The sequence below is a fragment of the Rhinolophus sinicus genome, linkage group LG06, assembly GCF_036562045.2.
Source record: "Rhinolophus sinicus isolate RSC01 linkage group LG06, ASM3656204v1, whole genome shotgun sequence".
Lineage (NCBI taxonomy): Eukaryota > Metazoa > Chordata > Mammalia > Chiroptera > Rhinolophidae > Rhinolophus > Rhinolophus sinicus.
In genome coordinates this window covers 243,659-269,070 of record NC_133756.1, presented here as the reverse complement: position 1 = coordinate 269,070, position 25,412 = coordinate 243,659, and the positions used below count along the sequence as shown (strand labels likewise).

At 42.2% G+C, this 25,412-nt stretch overlaps 1 protein-coding gene across 12 annotated transcripts in view; it reads left to right on the top strand.

The window, feature by feature from the left end:
• The window catches only part of VPS13D (vacuolar protein sorting 13 homolog D), a 236,404-nt gene that overhangs the window by 73,351 nt on the left and 137,641 nt on the right, over positions 1-25,412 (top strand). For 7 of the 12 annotated variants that reach the window (XM_074334030.1, XM_019756286.2, XM_074334026.1 and 4 more), the window contains 12 exons: positions 832-965; positions 3,218-3,373; positions 4,517-4,724; positions 6,121-6,195; positions 8,480-8,686; positions 9,908-9,997; positions 12,341-12,481; positions 14,909-15,031; positions 17,408-17,482; positions 21,301-21,406; positions 22,627-22,779; positions 24,590-24,725. In XM_074334030.1, coding sequence (XP_074190131.1) covers positions 832-965; positions 3,218-3,373; positions 4,517-4,724; positions 6,121-6,195; positions 8,480-8,686; positions 9,908-9,997; positions 12,341-12,481; positions 14,909-15,031; positions 17,408-17,482; positions 21,301-21,406; positions 22,627-22,779; positions 24,590-24,725 — 1,604 coding nt within the window. The remainder of the gene's footprint in view (positions 1-831; positions 966-3,217; positions 3,374-4,516; positions 4,725-6,120; positions 6,196-8,479; positions 8,687-9,907; positions 9,998-12,340; positions 12,482-14,908; positions 15,032-17,407; positions 17,483-21,300; positions 21,407-22,626; positions 22,780-24,589; positions 24,726-25,412) is intronic. The other 5 variants (XM_019756289.2, XM_074334029.1, XM_019756290.2 and 2 more) reach the window with 3 other exon arrangements.

Genomic DNA, 25,412 nt, shown 5'->3' with positions numbered 1-25,412 from the left:
GGCCCCAACAGATGTGCCTTACTGAGTTTGGGCAAATTTGGCACGTGAAAATATCAGTTTAGAAGGTACATAAGTGAGGGGATTATTATTTTCTTTACAAAAAGAATATTTTCCTTTGCAAACAGATTTATTATGGTTTTTGTTAACTAGTGAACTCTTCTGATACAGCTGTTGATATTTGTATATTTATTGTTATCTTTTATTATTCCCTGTGTACTATTTGGTGGCTTGGAAGCCGGCAGTACAATGCATTTTAAATTGATTTAGTTTTGAAAGATCAATGTACACATGATTTTTTGATGAAAACACATAGTGCGTAAAGCGAAGTAAACTTGCCATGTACAAATGAGTAGGAAACGGCAGGTACTAATTTGAAAAATCTACATTAGATTGGTCTATATTCTTTGAAAGCAGCTTGGACAGCTGCATAAATGATGTAGTGTCTTGCGCTACCTGACCAACATTCATACCTGAATCTCCTTCCTGGGATTTTAAAGCAGGGCATCCTTTGGAGAAGGGATGATCCTGAGCTTCTGGATATCTGTTAGTCCTCCCTGGAGACCTAGATTAAACATATATTACAAAGAGAGGGTGCACTCCAGTCTTTTCTGCCTGTGCAGTGCCCTGTTGGCTCAGCTGTGCCTGGCCAAATGCAGAGGATTTGTTCAGGATGACATGAAGGAGAATGTCGACAGACATCCTGGGGAGCAAATCTTACTGGTTAATGTACCCCCCCCCCAACCCCCGGTGGAAACGAGTGCCTGGCTTGCGACATCCTGGTACTCTCCAGCTTCGCAGCGGTGGCTTGCTTGACGATGCTGTCCTTTGCAGGCACGGAGTTTGTGGTCGTGGAAGATGTTTCCTGCGTCGATACCAATGCCATTATTCTCAAAGGCACCACAGTGCTCACCTACAAGCCCCGGTTTGTCGATCGCCCTTTTTCAGGAAGTTTGTTTGGCATCGAGGTAAGAAATCTATGTGTTATTCAAAATACTACATGTTCAGCTCAAGAGTAAAGCAGCTGGAAGAGAATTGTACCTCCTAAACTTCCGTTATGGCAAAGAGTTAATGGAACTGGAGGACGCCTGCCCTCTTCTCTTCGTTTTCTCCTCAGATCTATGACGGTATTGTAATCTGTGAATCGAGTCCTCCAATGTCAGGCTGTACAGTGTGCGGAGGGTCCCTCTCACCCCATCCCTTCCTCGAGTAGTTCAGGGAGACCCTCCTAGTCCCCATCACCCAGTCAGGCTCCTTGCTGTGTCCTGCAGTTCTGCAGGTCTGGTCCTTGGCAAATGTGAGGAGGTGAGGAGTGGTTCTTATTTCCCCTGCCATGACCGCTATGAAGGCCAAGGTCTTTGTGGTCATGGGAACTTGTTTGTAGACGGTGTTAAGGATTTTATGTGTCTTCCTTTTAGGAATATCTGATCTGTAAAAGGGCACATCCAGGGAGTCATGCCTCCCTAAAGGAGTGAATCTTTGCTAGTGGTACTCTAGGCCCTGATTTAATCTCCTGAAGGAGATAATTGGCACTGGATTGGCCTTTGTAGCCTGAAAATTACGTTGTACAATAGTTAACAAAAATTGCTTTGGTTCTTTGTAGGCCAGGGGTTGTGGAGACAGAAGGGGAAATGAGGCAGCTTGTTATCTCTATCAAATGTCCTTAATTCACTGATCTCAGCTAACATTCCTCTTGTGATAATATTAGAGTATTTGGTCAGGGTTACTTATCATTTCCTTTCCCTTTACATTTGAACTTTTCATGCCCTGTTCTTTCCAGTGGTATTGTTCAGAGATTGAGTGAGCAAAACTTATTTTTTCACTGTCAACTGCATACAGTATGTTTCTTCTGGTCAGATGTAGCAGATTAAAACCTGTAGAGATTTCACTTCTTGACCACTTCTCTCATGTAAAGAAGCCTCAGTTTGAGAGGAAGGATTTACGTGCTGGTGTGATGTGAGTTGATCATGAAATTGCAATTCATCTGCTTTCCAGGCCACCACAATACCAGCTTTGAATGGAAAATCTTGGTGATTGATTAATGAACTGTTAGGTACAATTGGGTTTTGTGTAGCAGAAGCCCCTGAAGAAAAAAGGAAAATGGAACTTTCCTGCTTCAAAGTCTTAGAAAAGCTACATGGCAAAATATTTGAGATTCCTAGAAACTCCTTTCAATCTTGTTTTTTAGGCTGCACAATTGGGTCTGAATTTTAATACCTCCTTGATACGTCACTGGGGGAGAATTTATAAAGAAAGCAAAATGAGTTAATTTTAAATAAAGCGAAGGACCTTGGTGTCACATGTTTTTCAATAGCACTAGAAAATGCCAAAAAAGCAAAAAAAGCAAAAAGGGTAGGGGGTGGAGCAAGGGAGCCCAAAATGAATGCTTTCTTCTGTACTCTTCTTGAGTATGCGAAGTAATTTGGTCCCAGGAAGGGAGTCCTCCCGCCCTTCTCTCTCCTCATAAATAAAATTTATTTATTTTAAAACGTTTTATTATAGAACATTTCGAACTTGGACAAAGTAAACAATAATATAATGAACCCCAATGTACCTCGTACTCAGCTGCAGTAATTCATATATTTATTTTCAATTATGAAAGTAACAACTATAATACATAAAATTGGGGGAGGAGGGGGAAAAGTCACCTATCCCTCCATATACGTGTATAATGTGTATAGACATTTTGAAATGTTTCTTTCCTTAAAGTTGGGGCGTGGTATTAATTTGAATGGGCTGCTTTTTCACATAATCTGTTGTAACTATCTTCCTGCATTCCATATAGTCTTTTATCACTTTTAAATGGCTACAAAACATTCCATTGAGTAGATAGTACAGATTGAATGATACAATCTTGATTGCCCCTAATTGTTTTTCTTAACTATTAAATAATGGTTCAGTGAATTTTTGCATTATTTCCTTAGGCCATTTCCTAGAAAGAAATAGGATTTTTGCATCTAAGAGTGTGAGACTTTTAAGCCTTTTGTTATGTATTGTCTAACTGCCTTTCCTATGGTGAACCACTGTGCTTGCTCATGGCAGTGGGTGAGAGTGGGTGAGAGTACCGGCCTCACTCTTCACAGTATTTATTTCATCAGTTGTTAGTGGTCTTGTGATAATATAGGGCTGATTGCTTCTGAGATAGTCTCTTTTTCTGCTGCTGGTTGGACTCTTTCTAAATCAGACATGAATTCTTGCTGTATTGCATTTCATTCTCTAGGTGTTTTCATGCCGACTAGGGAATGAGCAGGATACAGCTCTTTCAATTGTTGATCCAGTACAAATTCAAGTGGAGCTGGTGGGGAATTCTTCTTATCAGAATAGTTCAGGATTGATGGATGCATTCAACAGTGAAGATTTTCCACCTATCCTGGAGGTAATGACGAAAAATCTGTTGTATAACACATTGATGAAGTCTCCAACACTTTCCTGCCCGTGAACTACTTATTTACTGTGCTGAGCCCAACAACATTTTCGTTCCTTCAGCAAATACAGAATAAAAAATGACATCATCTCTGTCCTAAGATCTTGCAGTCTTGTGGAGGATAAAAGACCTTTTAATTGTCTGGTGTAATCCTGAAGTTCTGTAAAAGTTTACAGAAAGAATGTAGGTGGGAATATTGATTGTGAGTGGAATTCAAAGTAAGGCTTGTCTGAGTGGAGCGGTAGGATGTAAATAGGCAGAGAGCATGCTAGAAAGCAGTGAAGTCGGGCGGGAATGGCCCAGCAAACGTGAGACAAGAAACTCTCACTAGAACGAGCAGGTATGTAGTGAAGTGAGGAGGCTGTAAGGTGTAGAAGCAAGGGAGGGTGAAGCCAGGCAAGGAAGGCTTATGAATTTGGCGTTTTATTTCTTTGGTCGAGGGGGAATGCTTATTAATCAATCCATTTGAACCAAAGGAGATGGTCAGGGACAGAAAAGCCATTTTGGTTTTCAGCCTTTAAAAAATAAGTAAATAAATAAGGCACCATACCCAGAATGTTCGAACAGTCATGCCATTTTTTAAAGCGGTCTGGTGTTGGTGTCTGTACAGCTAATCTCTGAGGAAGACCAGCTTTTAGGAAATAATAGTGTGGCACTCGACTCATTGAAAGTTACATTTGAATAAAGAAGAGACGATTTTGTTGGTTGGTCAGTTTGTTTCAGAGATTTAAAATATTAAATAGATCAAAGCAAAACTGATTAACTAATGTCGCTAACAGGAGATCCTGTCTCCCCTGGAGTCATTCTTTGACCCTCTGCTTTAGTGATTACTTGTATGAAAGTCGTCCTACTGAAATACTAGTTTTAGTAATTTTCCTAGCTTAGTGTTTTTTATTTGGCACAGTTTTGTGAACATTTGATCTCCTAGCATGACTATTAGTGCTTAATTTCAAGGTCTTCCCAGTCTTCAAAATGAGAAATTTAGTGTAGTGTCTATTAGACTTCTAAAACTTGCATTAGGAATTGTACCTGTAGGAGGTGTGGATGTAAAACCAAATGCAACTTAAAAAACTGCCGCCTTTTTAATTTTGATAGATTCAGTTACAAGCCCTGGATATCAGACTCTCCTATAATGATGTTCAGCTATTTCTTGCCATTGCAAAATCCATCCCAGAACAAGCCAATACTGCAGTGCCTGACGCGGTGGCCTTGGAGGCCAGTCCTGGTAGCTACCTTCCTGGTGTGGCTCGAGTTGGAGAGGAAATCAGAGACGGGACAAAACGTACCTTGGATCCTGTCTTAGGTAGGTGTTTGACTATAAAACCCACTCAGTAACTCTCCTTTAAAAAATTTTTTTTGGGCCGGCCCGGTGGCTCAGGCGGTTAGAGCTCTGTGCTCCTAACTCCAAGGGCTGCCGGTTCGATTCCCACATGGGCCAGTGGGCTCTCAACCACAAGGTTGCCAGTTCAATTTCTCGACTCCCACAAGGGATGGTGGGCAGCGCCCCCTGCAACTAAAATTGAACACGGCACCTTGAGCTGAGCTGCCGCTGAGCTCCCGGATGGCTCAGTTGTTGGTTGGAGCGTGTCCTCTCAACCACAAGGTTGCCGGGTTCGACTCCCGCAAGGGATGGTGGGCTGCGCCCCCTGCAACTAGCAACGGCAACTGGACCTGGAGCTGAGCTGCGCCCTCCACAACTAAGACTGAAAGGACAACAACTTGAAGCTGAACGGCACCCTCCACAACTAAGATTGAAAGGACAACAACTTGACTTGGAGAAAAGTCCTGGAAGTGCACAGTATTCCCCAATAAAGTCCTGTTCCCCTTCCCCAACAAAATATTAAAAAAAAAAAATTTTTTTAAATTGAGGAATATTGGGGAACAGTGTTTTTCCAGGACCTATCAGCTCCAAGTCAAGTCGTTGTCCTTCAGTCTAGTTGTGGAGGGCACAGCTCAGCTCCAAGTCCAGTCGCCGTTTTCAATCTTAGTTGCAGGGGGCGCAGTCCACCATCCCATGCGAAAATTGAACCAGCAACCTTGTTGTTGAGAGCTCGCGCTCTAACCAACTGAGCCATTCAGCTGCCTCTCTGGCAGCTCAGCGGCAGCTCGTTGTCTTCAATCTAGTTGTGGAGGGCACAGCTCACTGGCCCATGTGGGAATCGAACTGGCAACTGTGTTTTTCAGAGCTCTTGCTCTAACCAACTGAACCATCTGGCCGCCCCAACTCTCCTTCTTTTTCACTTCTCAGATTTATTTTTGCCCTATTAAATTGTTCAGAGTGTAACTGTATGTCATTAAGTATAATTGTAAGTCATAATTATGCCTAATTTTTTTAATTTAAAAAGAAACAAAACACCCCATACCAACCTGCTCTAGCCTGTATTTCCTTTTACAGTTTCTTCCAGAGTTCTATGGATAATGCTAAGGTTTAGTTTTAAACTGCGTTTTTCTCCAAAGTTGTGTGGATAATGCTAAGTTTCATTTTTAAGCTTTTAAAAACACAGTCAATATGTGGAAAAGACTCCTAAAATTTTCGGGGTATACTTGATAAAAGTCTTCCACGAGGAACCTACTTTGCCTAGAGAAATGAAATGTTTTAGTCACCAGCTTCTGAATTTTTTTCTTTTTTTCTTAAATTAGTCTATGGGTTAATTTACATAAATTTATTTATAAAAATCATATATCTTTTTCTCCCTTAGAGTTACAGTTGGCTAGACTACAGGAGCTGGGCTTCAGCATGGATGATTGTCGTAAAGCTCTTTTGGTGTGTCAAGGTAATTTGACTAAGTATTTCCATTACCTCTTCTTTATCTTGATAGTGTATTCCTTTTCCATTTCCTCCCTTACTCCTCCCACAAGGTGACTTGAGAGCCGGAGTGTATTTTGAAGCCCCTCCGTGGTCTTCTTTGGGTCAGTAATAATCAGCAGCAGTACTTCCTGGTGGATCAGAATATGGGCTCTGGAGCTGACTGCCCGGCTTCCTTCAGATCCTGACTCTGCCACTTATTGGCTACTTATTAGTGACTTGGGCAAGTTAGTCTCTCTGTACCAGTCAGTGCTTCTTTATCTGTAAAATAAGGATAAGAGGACTAACTTCTTCCTTTGGAGGTTTGACATATACAAAGCGCTTAAAAAAAAGTGCCTGGCACACATCAAGTGCTTTATAGATGTTAGCCGCTGTTACTCGGGTAGTGGTAACGGTGGGGATCCTGGGAGTCATGGCCATGTATTGAGTTCCTGTGTGCCTGACTCTGTGTCTGCTCGTGGAGTCCTCATAACCCTTGGAGGTAGGCATTATTATCCCCACATCAGATGAGGAAACCGGATCAGATGGGTACAGTAAACTTATGTAAGGTCATCTGTTGGTGAGGGGCTAGGATGGGCTCAAAGCCAGGTCTGTCTGTGTTCTTTCAGCTGCGTCACACCACCTCCCTACCTCCGTTTGTGTTCCCCTTCTGCTTAAAAAGAGATACAGCAAAAGTTGTGTTTTATTTCAGTCTTTATAATTGTGTTTGTTCTCTTTTTCTATTCCTCTAGAATATGTAGATATATATATATAGACACATATATATCTACATGCATGTAGTATTTTGTATATTGATTGTATCGTAAATACAGTTTTATAGCCTTTTTGAAATGCAATTTTATTGAATAATTACAATTTAATTATGACATATTTAGTATCTTCCCATCTCATTAGAATTTTGTAAACAATTTGTAAACATTGACCTCTTAAGGATATATTATAATTTACTTAAACATTTTCAGTTGCTCTGCATTCTTTCAATATTATACACAATTCTATAATAAAATGTTTTGGTATGAACTTTTGTCCACATCTTTTAAGTATTTCCTTTGTGTAAATAGTATTGTAAGTACTGCATCAAAGGGTATAGATTTATTTTTTTGGCTGTTTACATGAATTGACAAATCTTCTAAAAAGATTGTACCAGGTTACTCTCTTGATCAAGTAATGTGTGAAAATCTTGGCCTTACCACGTAGTTGTCTGCATTAACTATCTTTTTCCTTCTGAAAAAAATGAAGGTGGACCTAGTTATGTTCTTTAGTTTTGTTTTGATCTACTCATCATTGCTTTTTGGTTTAATTAATTTTATACCTCTTAATGTTTGCATTTCCTATTTTTTAACTCTCTCTTTAACAATTCAAGCCTTTTGGATTTTTGTTAATTTTTATTTCTTTAGTAACTAAGGTTTCATTCCATCAATAATGAAGACAATAATAGTAACTAATGTTTGTTTCTAGAGCCTTTGTCATATGCCAAGCTCTGCTCTGAGAATTTCCCATGTTCTCATTTGTTTCCTCCCCATGTCAGTTCTGTAAATGGGTGCTGTCGGGCACAGAGAGATCGGGTAACTTGCCCAAGATCCAACATCTAGTTAAGTAAGTGCCAGGATCGGAAGCCAGGCCAGCTTGTTCTAGAGCCCATGCCCTAACCACTTAGCACTGTTCCTCCGGTAATTTGTAAGTGTGGGGGTTGCATTGCTTTGCTTTTCTTTACTTCTTTTTTAGCTCTAGCAATCTGGTTGTGTTCAGGGAGCTGTTATTTAAGAGTTGTATATTACACACATGCAATTCTCATTGCTGTCTGTTCTCAAGGAATTTGTGATTGGCTGAGAAAATGAAGTATGCACAAAATAAGACATTTGAGACTAGTTACAAATCTCCATATCAATATATGCAAAATGACCTAGTGTGGATTTAGGACTTGAGTTCCAAGCGGCACCTGTTTGGATCGTCTCTTTCAGCAGATGCCACAGTAGGAGGAAGGATGGCTTTCTGGGGGCAAATTGAGCCAGAACATGAAGGTGTGGTCAACTGGAGCGGAAGGCATGCAACAAAGAGGACCTTGTTCTAATTGCTTAAAAGCAGAATTCCTTTTACACTTTTTTCTTTTTGCTGTCTAAGAATACACCTGGGATCAGGGTTCTCTTGGGCTGTCCAGAATGTCCTTCGACTCTTTATTTCTCTCTTTCCTCTGAGTTGCTTGCGTAGCTGTGGGAACTGGTAGGACTGATCGCCTTTTAATTTCTTTGAAGGCCAATTGAAAAAGGCAGCCAGTTGGTTGTTTAAGAATGCTGAACCTCTGAAGTCCCTTTCCCTGGCGTCTAACAGCAGAGAGAGCCAGGGGATGGTGCCAGCACAGCTGATCTCGGGCGTGGAGATTAAAGCCGAGAGTGTGTGCATCTGCTTCATTGATGACTGCATGGATTGTGACGTTCCTCTCGCCGAGCTCACCTTCTCCCGTGAGTGTTCTCCTCGTTTTCAGGGTCATCGAAAAGATTTTCGGTGATCGCTGAATTATTTGGGGCTTTTTCTTTTTTTAAATGTTATTCATGCTCTCTTCTACTTAGTAGTATGGGTGACATTTAGATAGTGGTTTTACATATGTGTTTCATTATTTGTATTTTGAAGAAATGTGTATTTATTGGCCATATGTGGCCTTCAGCCTATAGCTTGGGAATAATTGAAATTGTCATTGACAAAATTTCTGTTATATTAATAGCTCTAGCTAAATAATTCCTGATCGCTCCATTTTGTTTTTTTTAAAATGTATATAAAGGTTATAGTGATTGTAGTGTTATTAAAGGCATTTATAAGATAAGTTCAGAAAAGAATGCTTCTACCCTGTACATCCTTTGAAAATAAAAGACACAGTCTTATTAGAAAGCTCACCTCAGAGTCTCCTTAGGGCCAGGGAGGAGGCGAAGCCCTGTCCTCCTGAGAGTTGTCCGCAGTAGAATGTGGACGTGGGTAGAAGTGCTTTATCCTAAGTCACACCGTTGTAAGTGGTGGTCGATGAGGCTTCTGAGCAGAGTAAAGGAGCTTCTCCCGCTGTATCTCATTTTGATTTTCCTTTGTTTTGATCTTGTTGGCCTCTTTTCCCTTCAAGAAAAATTTGGTTCTGGGGATTTAAGTTGATCTTTTCCACATTGTAGAGGTTTGGCTTTGCCCTGTGCAAACTACAAGGGCCACGTGATTAAAACTAAGTGGTATGTGGACTATTTCCATGAGTATCCTTTCTGCAGGGCACCACTATTTCTTCCTTTCTATGGTCAGCATACTATTTTGAGCTAATATTCATCAGGACATGACGACTCTTAATCACTCTACCTTCTTTTCAGTTATTCAGGTAGAAATTATTTTTAATGTTCCCACAGACTTCAGATACACCTGGGTGCTGGGGCTGGGGAAGGCAAATGAGGCGTTTGCCTCGGTCACAACATTTAAAGGGGTGCCAAAACCCTCAGTAATTCAGATGAATAATATTTTAATGCAATGTTTTTAAAAATCAGAATTTATGCAAAAAAAAGTGCATGATGAACCAAATATCAAATTTTTGTGTGCTTTCTTACGGGCTCATCAGTGTTAGCTGTAACTAACTTCGCTTTGATGGGATTTGTTTGCAAAAGAAAGGTTTGGTTGTTCCCGCCTGAGCGTTGCAGTAAGATTTGCTTTCATTGCAGGTCTGAACTTTCTTCAGCATGTGAGAGCCAGCCCTGAAGGCTACGCCCACTTCACCCTTTCTGGAGATTATTATAACCGTGCTCTGTCAGGTCAGTTTAAGCATATATTATGGTGGGATTTAAAAAATAACACAAATACATCCCTGGGCCTATTTCTATATAAATTTTGCATGAGGGAAAAAGGGGGTGGGGCAGGACAGGAAAAGATTAAAAACAAGTGACTACTTAAGCACAAAAGATACAAATTTTTCTAAAAACATATCTGATATGTTGCAACTGAATTATTTAAATAGAAATTTCGATAGTTAATTCCTTTTGGTCCTGAAGTTTGGCTCATTCTAGAGCATGAAATTGCTCAATAGTGAAGGATCATTTGGCTGGCCCTGATAGTAGCTAAATTTCAAGGGAGATTTATGCCCATAATCATTTTAAATTTCAAGCTTCCTTACTCCCTACCAGACTTGTTTGTTTCATTAGAAGCATACCGAGTCACTGATAAAGTGTAACCTACCGTACCTACTCCCTAAAGTAAAACACAGGTGGTCAGAGCCAGCTATTCTCCTGGAGACAGAAAACCTGCATATACTGCAAGACATTTTCAGGTTTCTTTCCTGCCATCAGAAAGGCCAAGGTCAGGGCCTATACAGACTGACATTCAGGAACTGTCATGTACTAGGGCCGAGCCGCTTGAGCTGTGAAGGACTGTACATTCAGAGAGTTTTCCGTAGGTGTGGACAAAGTAAACAGAGCCTTGCGATGCCATCTGAGGCTTTGACCTCAAAGGGATTGTCCCTTTGATTTCAGTGGAAAATTCAGCTTCAGTTTGTTGTTGTGCTGCTGAATGATTGTTCTAGAGTAGATGTCACATTTAATGTTATATTGTTTAACCTTTTCCCTCTCTGTTCTGGATTCACTCAAAGGTAGCAATCGCATTTCATAATTGTTCAAAATGTTTAACTTTAGAATAAGGGCCCAAGTCTTGGTATTTGTGAGAAACTCTTCCAGGACACGTGGTAGCTATTTTTCTGAGAATCATTTATTTTCTCAGAGCAAGTGTTGTTTACTTTGAAATTTGTATTTCAACACATTCAGGTCACTAAGTGTTGATGTACTTATTTTGTGCTGCATATTGGATTGTATTTGTATTGGTAAACCACCTGAGCTATGACTGATTGAGTATATTTAGAAAACTGTTAAAAATTAACTGGCTTTGAAAAGGATCATGGTGAGATACCATTTTTCTCACCCAACAGACTGGCAAAAATTAGGTGTGACACTACTAAGTACTGGTGAAAATGAGCCATAGAACTCTTATTTCCTCCTATTGGCATTGTAAATTGGTACAACCACTTTGGAAAACAATTTGACACGGCCCAGTGAAGTTGAGTGTATGTGTACTCACAACCCAGGATTATGCTTCTTCCACGTCTATACTGGGGAGACTCTCTAGCCTGTGTGTACCAGGCAGTGAGCACAACTCGGCTTATAGTGGCCTTCTTCATGATAGCAATAAAACAAATCCAGTGAATGTCGCTCAGCAGTAGAATGGATGGATTATGGTATATTCTAAGTGGGTTACTATTCAGTGGTGAAGACAAATGTGTCACAGCTACATGGCATCAGTATGAATGAATCTCAAAGATATGTTGAGCAAAATAGAAACTTGCAAAAGAACACAGGCAGTTGGATTTCATTATGTAAAGATCCCCAACAGGACAAACTAATCACTAAGTTCTTAAGAAATGCATGCATATGTGGTAAAACTATAAAGAAGAGCAAGGAAATGATTAAAGATTCCAGCTAATGGTTTCCGGGAGTTGGATGGGAGAGGTTGGTGGGAAGGGGGGAATGAGGTGGGGGAGGGGCACTCGGGCTTCAAAGGCACTTGTAATTTTCTAGTGCTTAAGCTAAATAGTGGGTACATGAGTGTTTGCAGTAATTTTATTCTTTGAACTATACATATATGTTTTTGTACATGACGTTTTAAGTTAAAAAGTTTAAAAAACTTAATTTCCAAGTATACCTATCTGTTTAGCCAATGGATTTTTGATATAAACAGGAGAACCAAATTTAATAGTTACTTCAGCCACTGATACTACTTTCCAACCTCGGCCTGAAACTCCTTTTTCATTTTGAGTGGTTCAAAAAAACAGGTTTGCCTGCTCTCTTTAGTAGAAGAGGGCACGTAAACTTCTCACCTCTGGAAGACCATGGTCAGGGGGTACATATACGCTTTTCTACTCAGAGTCTCTAGCTAGCGCAGGCACCTGTAAGGTTACCTGTAGCTAAAGATGGTGCTTTCATTGTGAAGTCAAATTAGAAATAGAAAGCTGTTAAGCTATAGTTTGCCCTGGTTGAACATTTGTGAACAGTGCTCCCCTATAAACGCTTGGTATCTGCCCAACAGATGTCTTCTTTCCTGTGTTCTTTTAGGCTGGGAGCCGTTTATTGAGCCATGGCCATGCTCTGTATCCTGGCAACAACAGGCAACTAGTCGTCTCCACCCTCCTCGACTGAAGCTGCAAGCCAAGGCTAAGACCCGTTTGGATGTCAATATCACTTCAGTATTAATTGGTGAGTGGAAAGTTGCCTTTAGAAGATTGGTACATTTCTGTACATACGTCCCTTGTCTGGAAGACTGTTAATCCCCTTTTAGCAAGTGCTTGGTCCCATTCGAGACATCACTTACGCATCATGGCTGTTTTCCTGAAAAACCCTAACATGGCCTCATGGTTCTTCGCAAGCCATTGCTCCAGAGTTGACATCCCGTGTTAATGCTGTCAATGCTGAAACACGAGCTTGGACTACTTGGGGACCCTAAATGTCCATCACGAACTTCTTCCCCATCATGCTTGGTCACTGGGGTTTTTAAATGTCCTAGAAGTCGGTTTAGATTCACTTCTCTTAGGCTATTCACAAAATAATTCATAAAAGATGTAATTTTGACTATGTTTGCAGGATAAGTTGCCTGTACTGGTTCCCATCAAGTACCATGTTGAGCTAACTGAAAAATCATTGGGTTACAGGGTTGTCAAGCTGATGGTGTGTGTTCTAAAAACGTCTTTGACAACACTGAGATGTACATTCCTGGATACAATGTAGTGAATCAGAACCACTCTAGGCTTGTATAAATATCCTCTAAAAGAAGAGTAACTATCATACAATCAGGTAGTGACTACCTTCGTTATGAAAACTTACACTCATTGTTGGAATTATCTGTGAAGTTTCTTCAGTGTTGGATCGAGTCTTTCAGAAGATCCTTTGGTTTATTTCATGTCAGACTGAACTGGAGAGAATGTATAGTGAAATGAGACCATAAGTGTATTGGTCCCCAAATTTTAAAACCACTGTTTTACATGATCAGATATTTTTTATTCATTTGCCTGGATAGTAGCATTTCCTATGTAATAGTAAATTGATCTTATGATCCTTCCATATTATTTTGACTCGTGTTATTTCTTATATAATCTGTTCACCGCAAGTTTAAAGTTTGAAAAGCTACAATAAGAGCTTACGTCAAACAAGAGTTCTATTGATATTTTTGGTGAATATCTGTCTACTTAAAAATTTCTTCCAAAAGGTATTCTTGTCAGTGGTGAAGCTTTTTTTTTTTTTTTTTAACCTTCAGTTTCTTATTCCTAATACGGTGCTGAAACCCAGAAACATTGCTGTGATTGCTTACTGTTTAAATAAATCTTATTTATCTAACCAACTATTGAAACTGAAAACCAGAAACCAGTAATTCTTGTTCTAAAAAGTATAATACCATAATTAGTATAGAAGGTCTTTATCCACGTGTGGTACATTGTAATAACTATTTTGTTACCTTTCCCCATTGTAATTCTCTCAAAAGAGTAAAACCAGGTTAGGGAATTGGCAGCTAAATGTCAGCCTCTTTAATTTGGTGGGTTTTTTAACAGCCTCCTAAGTGGTCTTTCTGTCTCCTAACCCTGTCCTTTAGCGTGGGATTCCATGCTCTTCATACACTAAGTCATTCTCTTTTGTAGACCTCTTTGCTTTGTTCCTACCCCAAAACACTGTGCCAAAAGTCCCATCCAAGTATTCAGTGTTCCCTGATTGTGCCATATACATTCTTAATTTGAAATCTTTGCATATGCTCTTCTCTGCCTGGAATGGCCCTGTAGCCCCAATCCCATTGGTAAACTGTAATCTCTACTCATTCTTCACGGCCCAGGACAAAGATCCCTGCACCGAAGATTCCCATGGATTTTGGTGTGTAACCCCCTACTTCTGCCAAAGCAGAGGAGGTCTTCCCCTGTTCTGTGCTCCCATAGAATTGTATTTATATCTTTGTTTTAGCTCCTTTCACATTGTGGTATGGTTTTGCGGTAATGGTTGTTTTGTTAACATTAATTTCTTCCTGTGGAGTATGAGGTTCTCCACGGGACAGACTTCGTTAGAACCTAGCATATTGCTAGCATATAGTGAGGCATTCGACAAAAGCTTACTTTGCTGAATTGAAATTATCTGGGGCTGGCCCGGGAGCTCAGGTGGTTGGAGCGCTGTGCTCCTAATGCTGAGGTGCCCGGTTCGATTCCCATATGGGCCAGTGAGCTGCATCCTCCACAGCTAAGATTGTGAACAACAGCTCTCCCTGGAGCTGTGCTGCTATGAGCAGCCGGAGGTTGCTGTGTGCTGCTGCGGGCTGCCAGGAGCCGGCTGGTGGCCAGTGTGAGTGGCTGGCAGCCATCGTGAGTGGCCGGCAGCCGGTGACAGCTGCCGTGAGCTGCTGAGCTGCCGTGAGCTGCTGTGAGCGGCCGACCGACAACCAGTGACCCACTGCCTCAGCCGGGGAAGCGCAAGGCTCATAACACCAGCATGGGCCAGGGAGCTGTGTCCTACCCAACTAGACTGAGAAACAACTGGCTTGAACCGAGTGGGCGAGGGAGGCAGAAGAAAGGGGGGAAAAAGAAATTATCTGACGTGAACCTTCAGTCTGTTTGACTTCTGTTCATAATGTCTTTGGGGAATTTTTTCTAGACCAATACGTAAGCACCAAGGAATCGTGGATGGCAGATTACTGTAAGCAGGACAAGGAAATCGATTCAACCGCATCAGAAGACTGGATGGGCTCTTCAGTGGATCCTCCATGCTTTGGACAAAGTAAGATTTTTCTCTACAGATGTCTGACTAAATCAATGCTGACCTATGGAGCCATGTTTCATTGAGAAATCCGAATAGAGCCATCATTTTTATGGAAAAACCAACAGGAAATTCTGACTATGTCCTATAGTTCTATTTTAGTCTTTACGAGAGACATTTTTCTGGCACAAAATACTTTTAATGTGAGCTCTAATTTCACCTTTGTGGGAGAGAAAGGATCTGTGATAGGCAATTCCTAAATTCTGGTAACATTGCATGTGAGCTGGTGTACCTGGGTATACATCCGTCAGCCATCTGTTGGTCAGTTTGTGTTTTATTCGGCAAAACTTTCCTATTGATTGAACTGCTGGGCTGGATTTTTAAAAACATCTTTTCCGTCTTCTCAATCTAGAGATAGTTAGGATATATTCTTGAAGAGAGGGAGGGCAGGATCCCATGTGGACAAAATTGTTAGAAGGGGGGCCCTGTATTGTTCACAAAATATAAAAGAATTGAATACCCAGCCTCTTGAAGAAAGAGGAGTCAGTTTGTTCTCTGTTAACGATGTTTTCTTTCCTCATTTAATGCTTCATGGAGCTCTGATTTCCTCAGAGCTGGGGAGATTGCAGTGGCCTACTGCGTGGTCCTTAGTTGTTCCACAAGCCATTGTCATTCAAATTCAACTCAGCCCCAGCTCTTTCAGTGTGGTTTCCTTGGGGAGTCTTGGCTGGACTTCACATGGCTCATGAATACTTAAATATTCCATCTGGTCTGCAAACGTGTCACGGGGAAGATGGATTTTCGTAGTGTATGAAGTATTTGAACTGGTTCGTCTCTCTTCAGGGTGTATAAATGGACTTTCTATCTGCCTTGTACTCCTAGAAGGAGGGACAAGGAAAGGTCAGCGGTGCTTGCTCTTTGTATCCCAGGCTCTTGCTCCTGAGCCTCAAGGTCATTGCTTAGGAGCCAGGGCTTTCCAGATATCATCAGCTTCAATTTTTGCTCCTCCCCTAACCTTCCCAATTTGTGTGTCAAGAGAATGTAACATGGAAGTCTACCCAGAAGACTCTGAATAATCTTTGTAATGTGTCATGTGTCTTAGAGAGTGTGTTTCTAAAAACATTATTTATCCAGGAGGTGGGTGTGAACGCTAGGACGGCCTAATCTTCAGGATTCCAGTGAAGGCTTTTCTTTTGTCTCTCTCCTCCCTCACACTTTTTTAAATGTTTTCCTCTTTCTTTATAGTTAATAAGCTGCTTTATCTATGTTAAATGCCTCTGCTAAATTAAAGCCGGATTTTTATTTACTTATAGATTTTTATGGTTACATAGGCTTATAAAGGTGTGATCTTTTCAATTAGACATAAGTGAATGTACCTAAATTTCCAAACCTCTTCTTATTGGAAATTCCGGTGTGGTAGTAAACCACATGGGATTGTATTTTAACAGATCTACCAAAATAATTGTGGGGCATTTGTTTTGAAGGTGGGTCTATTTGAACCTTGTTGAACTGACCACAGGCTTTCAGGTCTTATTCATGAATATTTAGTCACTGTCCCCCCAAATTTGTATGTTTTAGTCAAGCCAGTGTCAATGTGAGCCCTTGGAATAGAGATTCTTAATATGAAATTCAGCCTAAGGGAGCTGCTGATTTCTCACTCTTTCTTTAGCAGGGGAAGGAAAATAATGACCTCACTTTTGACATAACAGTTGTTGGCCTTGTAGAGTAAGGGCTGAGATTCTGCAGGTAAACCTGGATGATGTGGCACCTTACTGAGCTTACTAGCTTTGTATTACAAGGCCAGTTTATGGAAATGTCAAACATAAATATTCTAAAAACTTCCATGTTTAATTTATAATATAAATAATTATATTGTGAGGTATAATTTACTGTGAAGTAAATACTTAGCACAGACTGTTGAAACCTGGAACACAGGCTGACTCTTCCCTTGAATTTTTGAGTCTCCTGAGGGATTAGCATTCAACTGCTCCTGCTTTTCCAAGCGGAACGGAGCAACTTGCACTAAAATCTGTACTGATTGGTGTTGGCGACTTTTCTGGGCCGTTTAAGACCATACATGCTTTAAATTAAAAATCCTCAAAAGGCTTGTCATTCTGTTCAAAAGAATGTTGAATACATTTTCTTTCCCCAATTGAGGAAAAGAGCAGCATGCTTCCTTGACATGGCCTCCCCAATAAAGGCCAGCGTCAAAACTGTCTGGCTCACTTTCTATCAGGTGCCTTCTTAGCTCTTAGGAAGCACTGAAGGGAATGACCCTGTAACCGCATGATGCTTGCTGTTTTTGTGATGTATCCTACTTGTGCTTATGCTTTGAAGGTGAGTCTTCTTATTAACTCCATTTATTCTCACTCTAACTTTGTCTCTCCTGTCTACCAGGCCTTCCCCTTGTCTACCTTAGAACTAGGAGCACAGCCAGTCTGACTAACCTAGAGCACCAGATGTATGCTAGAGGTACAGTATAGCCAAGCGAGGGCTTATTTCATTTTCCTGTTTTGAGAACTGCCTTGGACACCAATTTTCTGGGAATGGGAGCCGAGTGGGAGTATACCCAGGTTGGAGTACTTTGGGTTAGCAGCCAGAAAGAGATTTCCAACTAATGAACACAGCGACACCTCATATAAGAAGGAAGTGATGGGCTGATTTGTATGCTGTCTCTTCCATCTGCCTTAACCCTCGGTAGAAGTAGCGTCCACGCCACAGCGTCTGATGCACAGACATGCAGTGTCAGTTAGAGGTGATGTCTCATAATGAAAAGCAAGTAAATGAAAGGAAACCATCGCCCATCAAGCGGTGCTGCTAATCTTTGTTTATAGCATTTCCAGTGAACGTTCATTCTTATGGTAATGCAAGGGGCTCTGTGGAATAGGAACTGTCATGGTCAGGAAACGAGGATGTATTTCCCAGTAAATAATTGCTTAGACACAAGCCTTAACTTCTTTTGCTATGAATTGAGGTGCTTAGGAGATAGAAAAGAGAATGCTCTTTCTTTCTATCTGTGACCTTGCATGATTCCTTGAGAATTTGGCTGGTAAGTAAGCAGATATGATAGAAAACACCAGAAACACCTAGGAATTGGAATTCCACAATGTGCATGTCTCCATCTGTTTGAAGGAGTGCGTATCATCAGATGATTTATGTTTGTACTTGGCTGACACCAGATCCTGCCTGGGTCATGGCATAGTTTGATGCATGTCGAATAAACATATGACCTTCAATATTGGGGTGGGGGGGAAGGCCAACAGAGCTTCCTTTACCAGGAGTTCAGAATATTAATACATGGGCCAGTACTATGGCGTTTTTTGGGAAGGATTTACTGAGGTAATTGTTTGGGGATGGTTCACAAAGAAAGCCCATGATTGAACCTTCATGGATTTATTCCCTGAGCTTCATTATGTCAGTTATTTACTCTTTCAGGCTAAGCAGAGCATTATTCCTATTTACCTCATGAGGTCGCAGAGGCTCAGAGAGATCACATAACTTGCCTGCATTCACATGACTAGCTAGTAGCGGGCCTGGGGCTTTAATCTATTATGATTTACAAACCAGGTCCTTTCTGACAGACTGAGCTGCTTATATATGATGAAAACCTACGCTGTTTGTAATGGTCAAATTGCTCTGTGAAACAAGTCCAAAGGGGTAGAAATGTCCTCAGCTGGAGCCATTTGAAGCCAAAGTTGGATGTAAGGAGCTTCAGGTTCTCTCAGCCCATGAAGAAATTAGGTTTGGTCACTACCGTAGATGCCGATTTCCTGAGGCTACCAGGGAATTCCTTTCTCTTTGATGGACTTGGGACTTTTATTCTCTGGTGCTGTGCCAAGGGCAAGTCCACAGTAGATTTGGACCCTAACGCAGGAGATGTCAGATTTGTCCCCTGCTGCTGGGTTTGGACTTGTGAGCACTCCCATGTATTTCTGTTCTCCGAGAAGCAGGCTGCTGAAGTCAGTGCCGGTATGTGTAATCAAAACAAGGAGCTTGGGGACCTAAGAAGTGTGCCTTCCTACCGTGTTTCCCTGAAAATAAGACCTAGCCAGACCATCAGCTCTAATGCTTCTTTTGGAGCAAAAACTAATATAAGACCCGCTCTTATTTTACTATAAGACCGAGTCTTATATAATATAATATATGATATGATATAATATAATATAATACTGGGTCTTATATTAATTTTTGCTCTAAAAGACGCATTAGAACTGATTGTCCGGCTATGTCTTATTTTCGGGGAAACACGGTAGGCTGTGTAATTCCAAAGCAATATACTTGTGAATATCTTTATATGGATTCCTAGCACTTTATTCTGTATTACAATGTGATCAAAGCCATTTGCCACCTGTTCTTTTTAAATCTAATTTGCAAATGGAAACCTGCAGTCTGGCTCACAGTGGGATATGAAAGCACATCTGGCTTCCTTTCCTCCTGGGTCCTTTATCTGCTGTAATAAAGCAGCGCTCTCAGCGCAGTTGTGGAGAGGGAGGTGCCTTTCAAGGTGCCCCAATGAGGACTGTTTACCCTGCAGACAGCTCTTAAAGTTTTTACTCCCCCTCTGCTCTAGTCAGCAGCCTCACAGCTACTCCTTAATTTTCTACTTGGTGAACACTTTTTTTTTTTTTTTTTAACAAATCTTGGGAACCAAAGTGAAGCCATTGGGAAGAGAAATGGGTATATTCTAGGCAGAGAATATCCCTGGAAGTATTTGGGGTGTCTCTAAAGACTAACCACGGATTATGGGAACACGCTGTAGACTGCTCTTTTTTTTTTTTAAGCATATGGCCATTTGTCAGACTTCCCCGAGCCATTGTCATTACCAGACTAGAACTTGCCTTAACCGGAAATTGTTTGTTTTGTAGCGTTTTTAGTATTAACTTCTGAAAACTTTAGAAGATGAAAGGGACAAAAAAAGGGATCACTTTTTGAAAGGCAGTCATAATTTCTGACTTAGGACACTGCCCCATGCCTTTCTCAAGAAGTGGGAGCGGCAGGGTCTGCGGCAGTCTGTGGTCTTGTTCTGCCGGCAGGAAACATGCCATCCTGGAAGATGATTTTACTTTTGCTCCAGTGTTCTCAGTCAGCGGTGGCAGTCACCTCTACATGTCCTTTTCTCCACAGCTGCAGACCATTTGGGACCTGGTCTTTTTGTAGGCTGCCTCCGTGCTTTAAAGCTGGACCCACAGGGAGGCGGGGCCACACCCACTTTTGTTGCTGCTGTCTGTGTGACAGGAGCACGGCCGCCTGGAGGCCCCAGCACTGGACAGCCGTCTCTGTGGTTCCTGCTGCCACCTCCTCTTTTCTTTGTGTGGCCAGTAGAGCAGCCGCAGGCCCTTGGTTAGAGGAGCCAGTGCCCCCCCTCACGACACTCTGTCCCATGCCACACGTCGGGCAGTGGTGCTGGCAGCCGGATCCAGGGCAGCAGGGCACTGGACAGCCTTCTTCGGCTGTTTCTGGCCTCATGGTCTCTCACTTCGCTGATTTCTTCCAGTATTTATAGTTAGGTCAACTCTTTCTAGAATTTGGTTATTTACAGTCTTGTATTGATCAGTGTCTCTTTCCAGTTTCCCTGATTAGAAGCTATTTTGTGAAAAGAAACCATATTTTATGCTCCTTTTGTAGTTTCCATAGTACGTATCTTGTAGCAGACGGTGGTGATATCTATGTCAAAAAATGAGCTAAAAATTTTATTTAAAAAGCTTTGGGATAGTATATTTCTGATCTTCCAGGGAGGGAAGAAAAAACCCAACTATTAATATAAGAGAATAGGAAAGAATGTTTTTATTTTGTTGTGGCGTGCAGAATAAGACTGAAGCGTAACTTTTACACAAAGGAGGCTTTGATAAAGGACTGGCATTTTGGACAGAGTTTAGTTAAGTACGTGTGATAGATCTTAGTGCACTTTGGGTTACCTATTTAGAGTGTACTTCTTGGGGGTAGTGGGGGTCTCTCTCTCTCTCTCTCTCTCTCTCTCTCTCTCTCTCTCTCGATTCTAGCCAAGTTAGGCCCTGATGCCTTCTGCTGAGATAAGGCCCTGAGAGCTGTGGGAGAATTGGGGGCTGGGAAGAGTCCATCGGCAGGAAGGACTGAGTCTTCCCCAGAGCAGGCAGCCCCACGTGTGGAGATCCCCTTTGTCCTGCCCACACGCCTGTGGCAGTACCTTCTCTCTCTCCCCACCTTCAGCCCCTTTGCACAGGAGACCATTGGGGGCGCTGTCTGTGGGAACAGCCGGGGAGGGTCTGCCACACAGACTGGGGATACTAACACTCTTCTCTCTTTGTCCGCAGCAGAGGTAAAAGCCCCCAAGCGCAGGCAGCCCTTTGTCCCGTTCGCTCTGAGGAATCACACGGGCTGCACTTTGTGGTTCGCCACCTTGACCACCACGCCCACCAGGTGAGGAGTGCTTGGTCTGCCCCCGTGAGCCCCCTCTGCCACCACAGGCTCTGTGTGCCCACCCCACTGAGCAAGGTGGGCCTTGCTTGAAGCTCCTGGGTCCCATTTGAATCAGGAACTTGCTGTCTGGCTGGGATTTATGTTGGAGGGTCTGGTGCTGTGTGGACTCATAGCAAGAGAAGTAGGTCCTGAGTCTAAACTATCCAAATTAGGTCCTGGTGCTGCTGTACATTATGTTGAAAGTCAAGCAAATTAAGGATGCAAGTGGCAAGTGTGAAAGAGAAGTCATTCCATCTTTCCTCCTCAGTCCCTCCCCCACCACTTTAAAGGAAGCTGTACATGGTTATTCAACCAAACATTTTACATTTTTCTTCCAAGACTGCTTTGAAAACACCTCCCATACCCCACCTTTGCCCCTCCCCCTCCCATAAGAATTATCTTACAGACCTTTACTCCAGATGGAATTGGGTGGAGTTTGGAGAATAAGAATTTACCTAAGCCGAGTGAGAATGTTCTCTAACAACTTTCTGCTTGTGTAGACCTTGGCTCAACTTTCCAAATACATGCTGATATGTCCAGTTTAGGTAACAAAGTACATGAAATGAGTCACAGAATCAATTGGTTTGAAACCACGTTTTCCCTGCCTCCACTAAGTATGCTAATGCTCTACAGGAGATGTTTTTAAAAAAGAGTTTAGATCTGTTAAATTTTAGGTAATCACTTAAATATCTACTTTTAAAAATCATGACTCAGTTTACAAAGCACCTTATATACTAGACTACTAGACTCTATTGCTGGAGGCAAGTGACTGTGCCATGATAACTTTCAGCTATTTTTTTTTATTGGGGAATATTGGGGAATGGTGTGTTTTTCCAGGACGCATCAGTCATTGTTCTTCAGTCTAGTTGTGGAGGACGCAGCTCAGTTGCCGTTTTCAATCTTAGTTGCAGGGGGCACAGCCCACCATCCCATGTGGGAATTGAACTGGCAACCTTGTTGTTAAGAGCTCGGGCTCTAACCAGCTGAGCCATCCGGCCGCCCCTAGCTATCAGCTGTTTTTAAAGTGTCAGATAAGCTGTGAATAACCATGAAGGTAACTTTGCTTACTGACCTTTTAGGTCATCCTTTGTAGTCAGGTTATATGGTCGCGTTCCGGGAGGGTTCTGCTCCCAGCTCTGTGTGACAGAGGGACGAGCTGGTATTGTCTGATTTGGTTCCAGGGCTGCACTCTCTCACAGCGGGAGTCCAGGGATAGTTCCAGAAGGGAATGGAACATTTCTTGATGATGCTCACAATGTTAGTGAATGGCGGGAAGTCCTCACGGGTGAAGAGATTCCCTTTGAATTTGAAGCACGAGGAAAGCTAAGACACAGGTAAAACGTGGTTTATTCTCCCTCCCCCGCTCTCGATATGATACGATATGATAGTCCCTAGTGTTCTGTCTTTTCACAAATAATGTTTTATTTTTAAAAGGTATTTTGAAAATTTGTGTTTCCTTTTAAAAAATATGACTGTCTTTCTATCTTGGACGTACTTCCCCCCCCCCCCCCCCATTAATTACCTCTTTATTTGGCATGGTGAGGTGACAACCTGTGTTTTTCCGTAATTTGGTTGAAGCAGAGATAGATCGTAATACTCAAGTTCATTGCCTCCTAGCCTGGTTTTCATGATGCAGTGGTGACAAGGCATTCTTAAAAGTTTATCAAAGCCTGTTGATTTCAATTTTACGATACATATGTGCCACGTAGCACTTTCAGCAAGCAGATGTTTTCAGGAAGCAGAGCCAGAATGATGAGGAGGATAAGAACAGCTCATCTAGGGTGACCGCTCGCTAATGTTCTCATTCTTGACACATCCATCCAAGGGACTGGAACACGTTAAAGAGGTTATGGCTGGTCACTGAGAGATCATAAAATGTCTAATAAAGTGTTCTTCTGTTTGCAAACATTGTTAAGTGGAAGGGCTAGCCAGTGAGTAGTGAATAGGTTAAGATTTTAGCGTTTGAGCCTCATATCTGTTTCCAAGGTGAGCTGAGATTTGCAGGATGGGCTTCAGCCCTCTGTAGTGTATGCTTTCGTGATGCTCTAAGCCTTTGTGTGCAAACCTGCTCCTAAGTCAAAATCGTCTTCCTTTTCCTAGCTTTGTACCAGCAAACTTCTGTTCCTCGTGGCAAGAGTTCTGAACTTGTGGGCCCCCGGTGATTTTACAGGGAAAATATAGTTTTAAAAAATCGCTGTGCTGGGTATATGCACCCAAAAGCCATGGTAGAATTTCCAAGGATGAGTTCTGGGCATTTTCCTGTTCCACAAAGTTCCTGGAGAAGCTCATAGAACTGTTGGATGTGTTTCTTAATGAGCACTGCCTCTGTTATATCAGGAGGGGTTTGACCTCTTTGTCAGTTTCCATGTTTTGGAACCCATTTCAAGTTCCACTGTTCTGCTTGAATTCATCAAAATAAATGCCTTTTCTGGCTTTTCCCCTTTTGGCACACTGTATCCCACTCCCTGCCTCCCTCCCTTCTTCCTGTCAGCCTCAAATCCAGTCCCCCATTTCAGACTTCTGGCTTGAATTAGGCAAAATCTAAAATAGAATTAAATGTGCCATTTCCTCCTGTGCTTCCTGTTCTGCCCACTGCCTTCTGCTCCAGTTCCAGCCGAGCACTTCAGCCCTTAAACTCAGAGGGCTCCACCTCGTAACCTGTCTGTAGTCTTGTAGGTCTGAAGCCACATAACCGAGTGTGATTCTGAGAGAAGTAGGCTATTCAACAAAGAACCCAGGGGAAAGTGTCGTTGCATGCATTTCCAAGAGTATGGTTATATGATTAAATTGCTAGTACAACATTTTACTACCCCACTGAAATGGTTTTAGCTGACGTCACTAGTTTATAAAGGTTGGGGTGGGGTTGGTGAGGGAAAGACCTGGGCTGATGTACAGATTTGCATGGTTCATACAAAAGGAGGGCAAACGCTACTCTTGTTCAAGGTTTGCGAATCTTGCAATTTTGTTTTAAGTGTGAAACCCAGTTAATATAGCCTCTTCATTTCCCTTGCATTAGGCAATCACCAGCAGGCTTAGCCAACTGGGTTTTTCTGTCATCGTGTAGTAAATCAGATTTGACTCTGCCTCTCCTTTCCTTTCCTTTGTAAGGTCGTGCTCACTGTCTTTTCTGTGTTGTGCCTGCAGACACACCCATGACCTACGGATCCATCAGCTGCAAGTGAGAGTCAACGGCTGGGAGCAAGTGAGCCCCGTGTCTGTGGACAAAGTCGGCACCTTTTTCCGATATGCAGCACCAGATAAGAATTCATCTTCCTCTACGGTGTGTGGCTAGGGAATGGCTGTAGATTGCGCCCTGGCCCCACCCCCTTGAAGCCAGCGTCAGACAGCTCAGCCTGTGAGAGCCTGGCTCTAGTGAAGATTTCTTGTTCCTTATTTCCGTTAGCTCTAGGAAGAAGACATAAGATCTTTTCAGTTCAGTCACAAGCATTGGTTAACAATATGTAGATAAGCCCGCCAATAGTTAACTGCAGTAGAAAAACAAGATGTAAAATTGACGTTAACACGTATTGCCTCACCTGTGCAGGTCCATTTCATACGCGGCTGGCCCCCCTGGCAATTTACTAGTCTGCCGAATATGTATTGGCTTTACTTCACATACTGTTATGCTTCCTCTATATACTCCCTTCTTTCAGTTGCTTATAATGCTGCTCCTTTACCCTTCTGGCGCTGTCTCTCCAGTGTCTCCACTCTGGCATAAAGATGGATGACCACTGTTAACATATTCTCTAATCTCACATCCTCTCACATACCCTTGCCCAAGCTTTTCCCCAGCCTGCAGTTCCAGGGGTTGGAGGACCAGCCAGGGGAGTGATGAACGTGCAGGTACTGGAGAGGCTGGCATCGCAGCTGACGTGGCCACCGTGGGTGCTCGGGCCCAGCACTCCTGATGCTTCCTGCGATAGCTGCACTCATGTTTAGGCAGCCAGTGACAAGTAGGGTGGCGTGG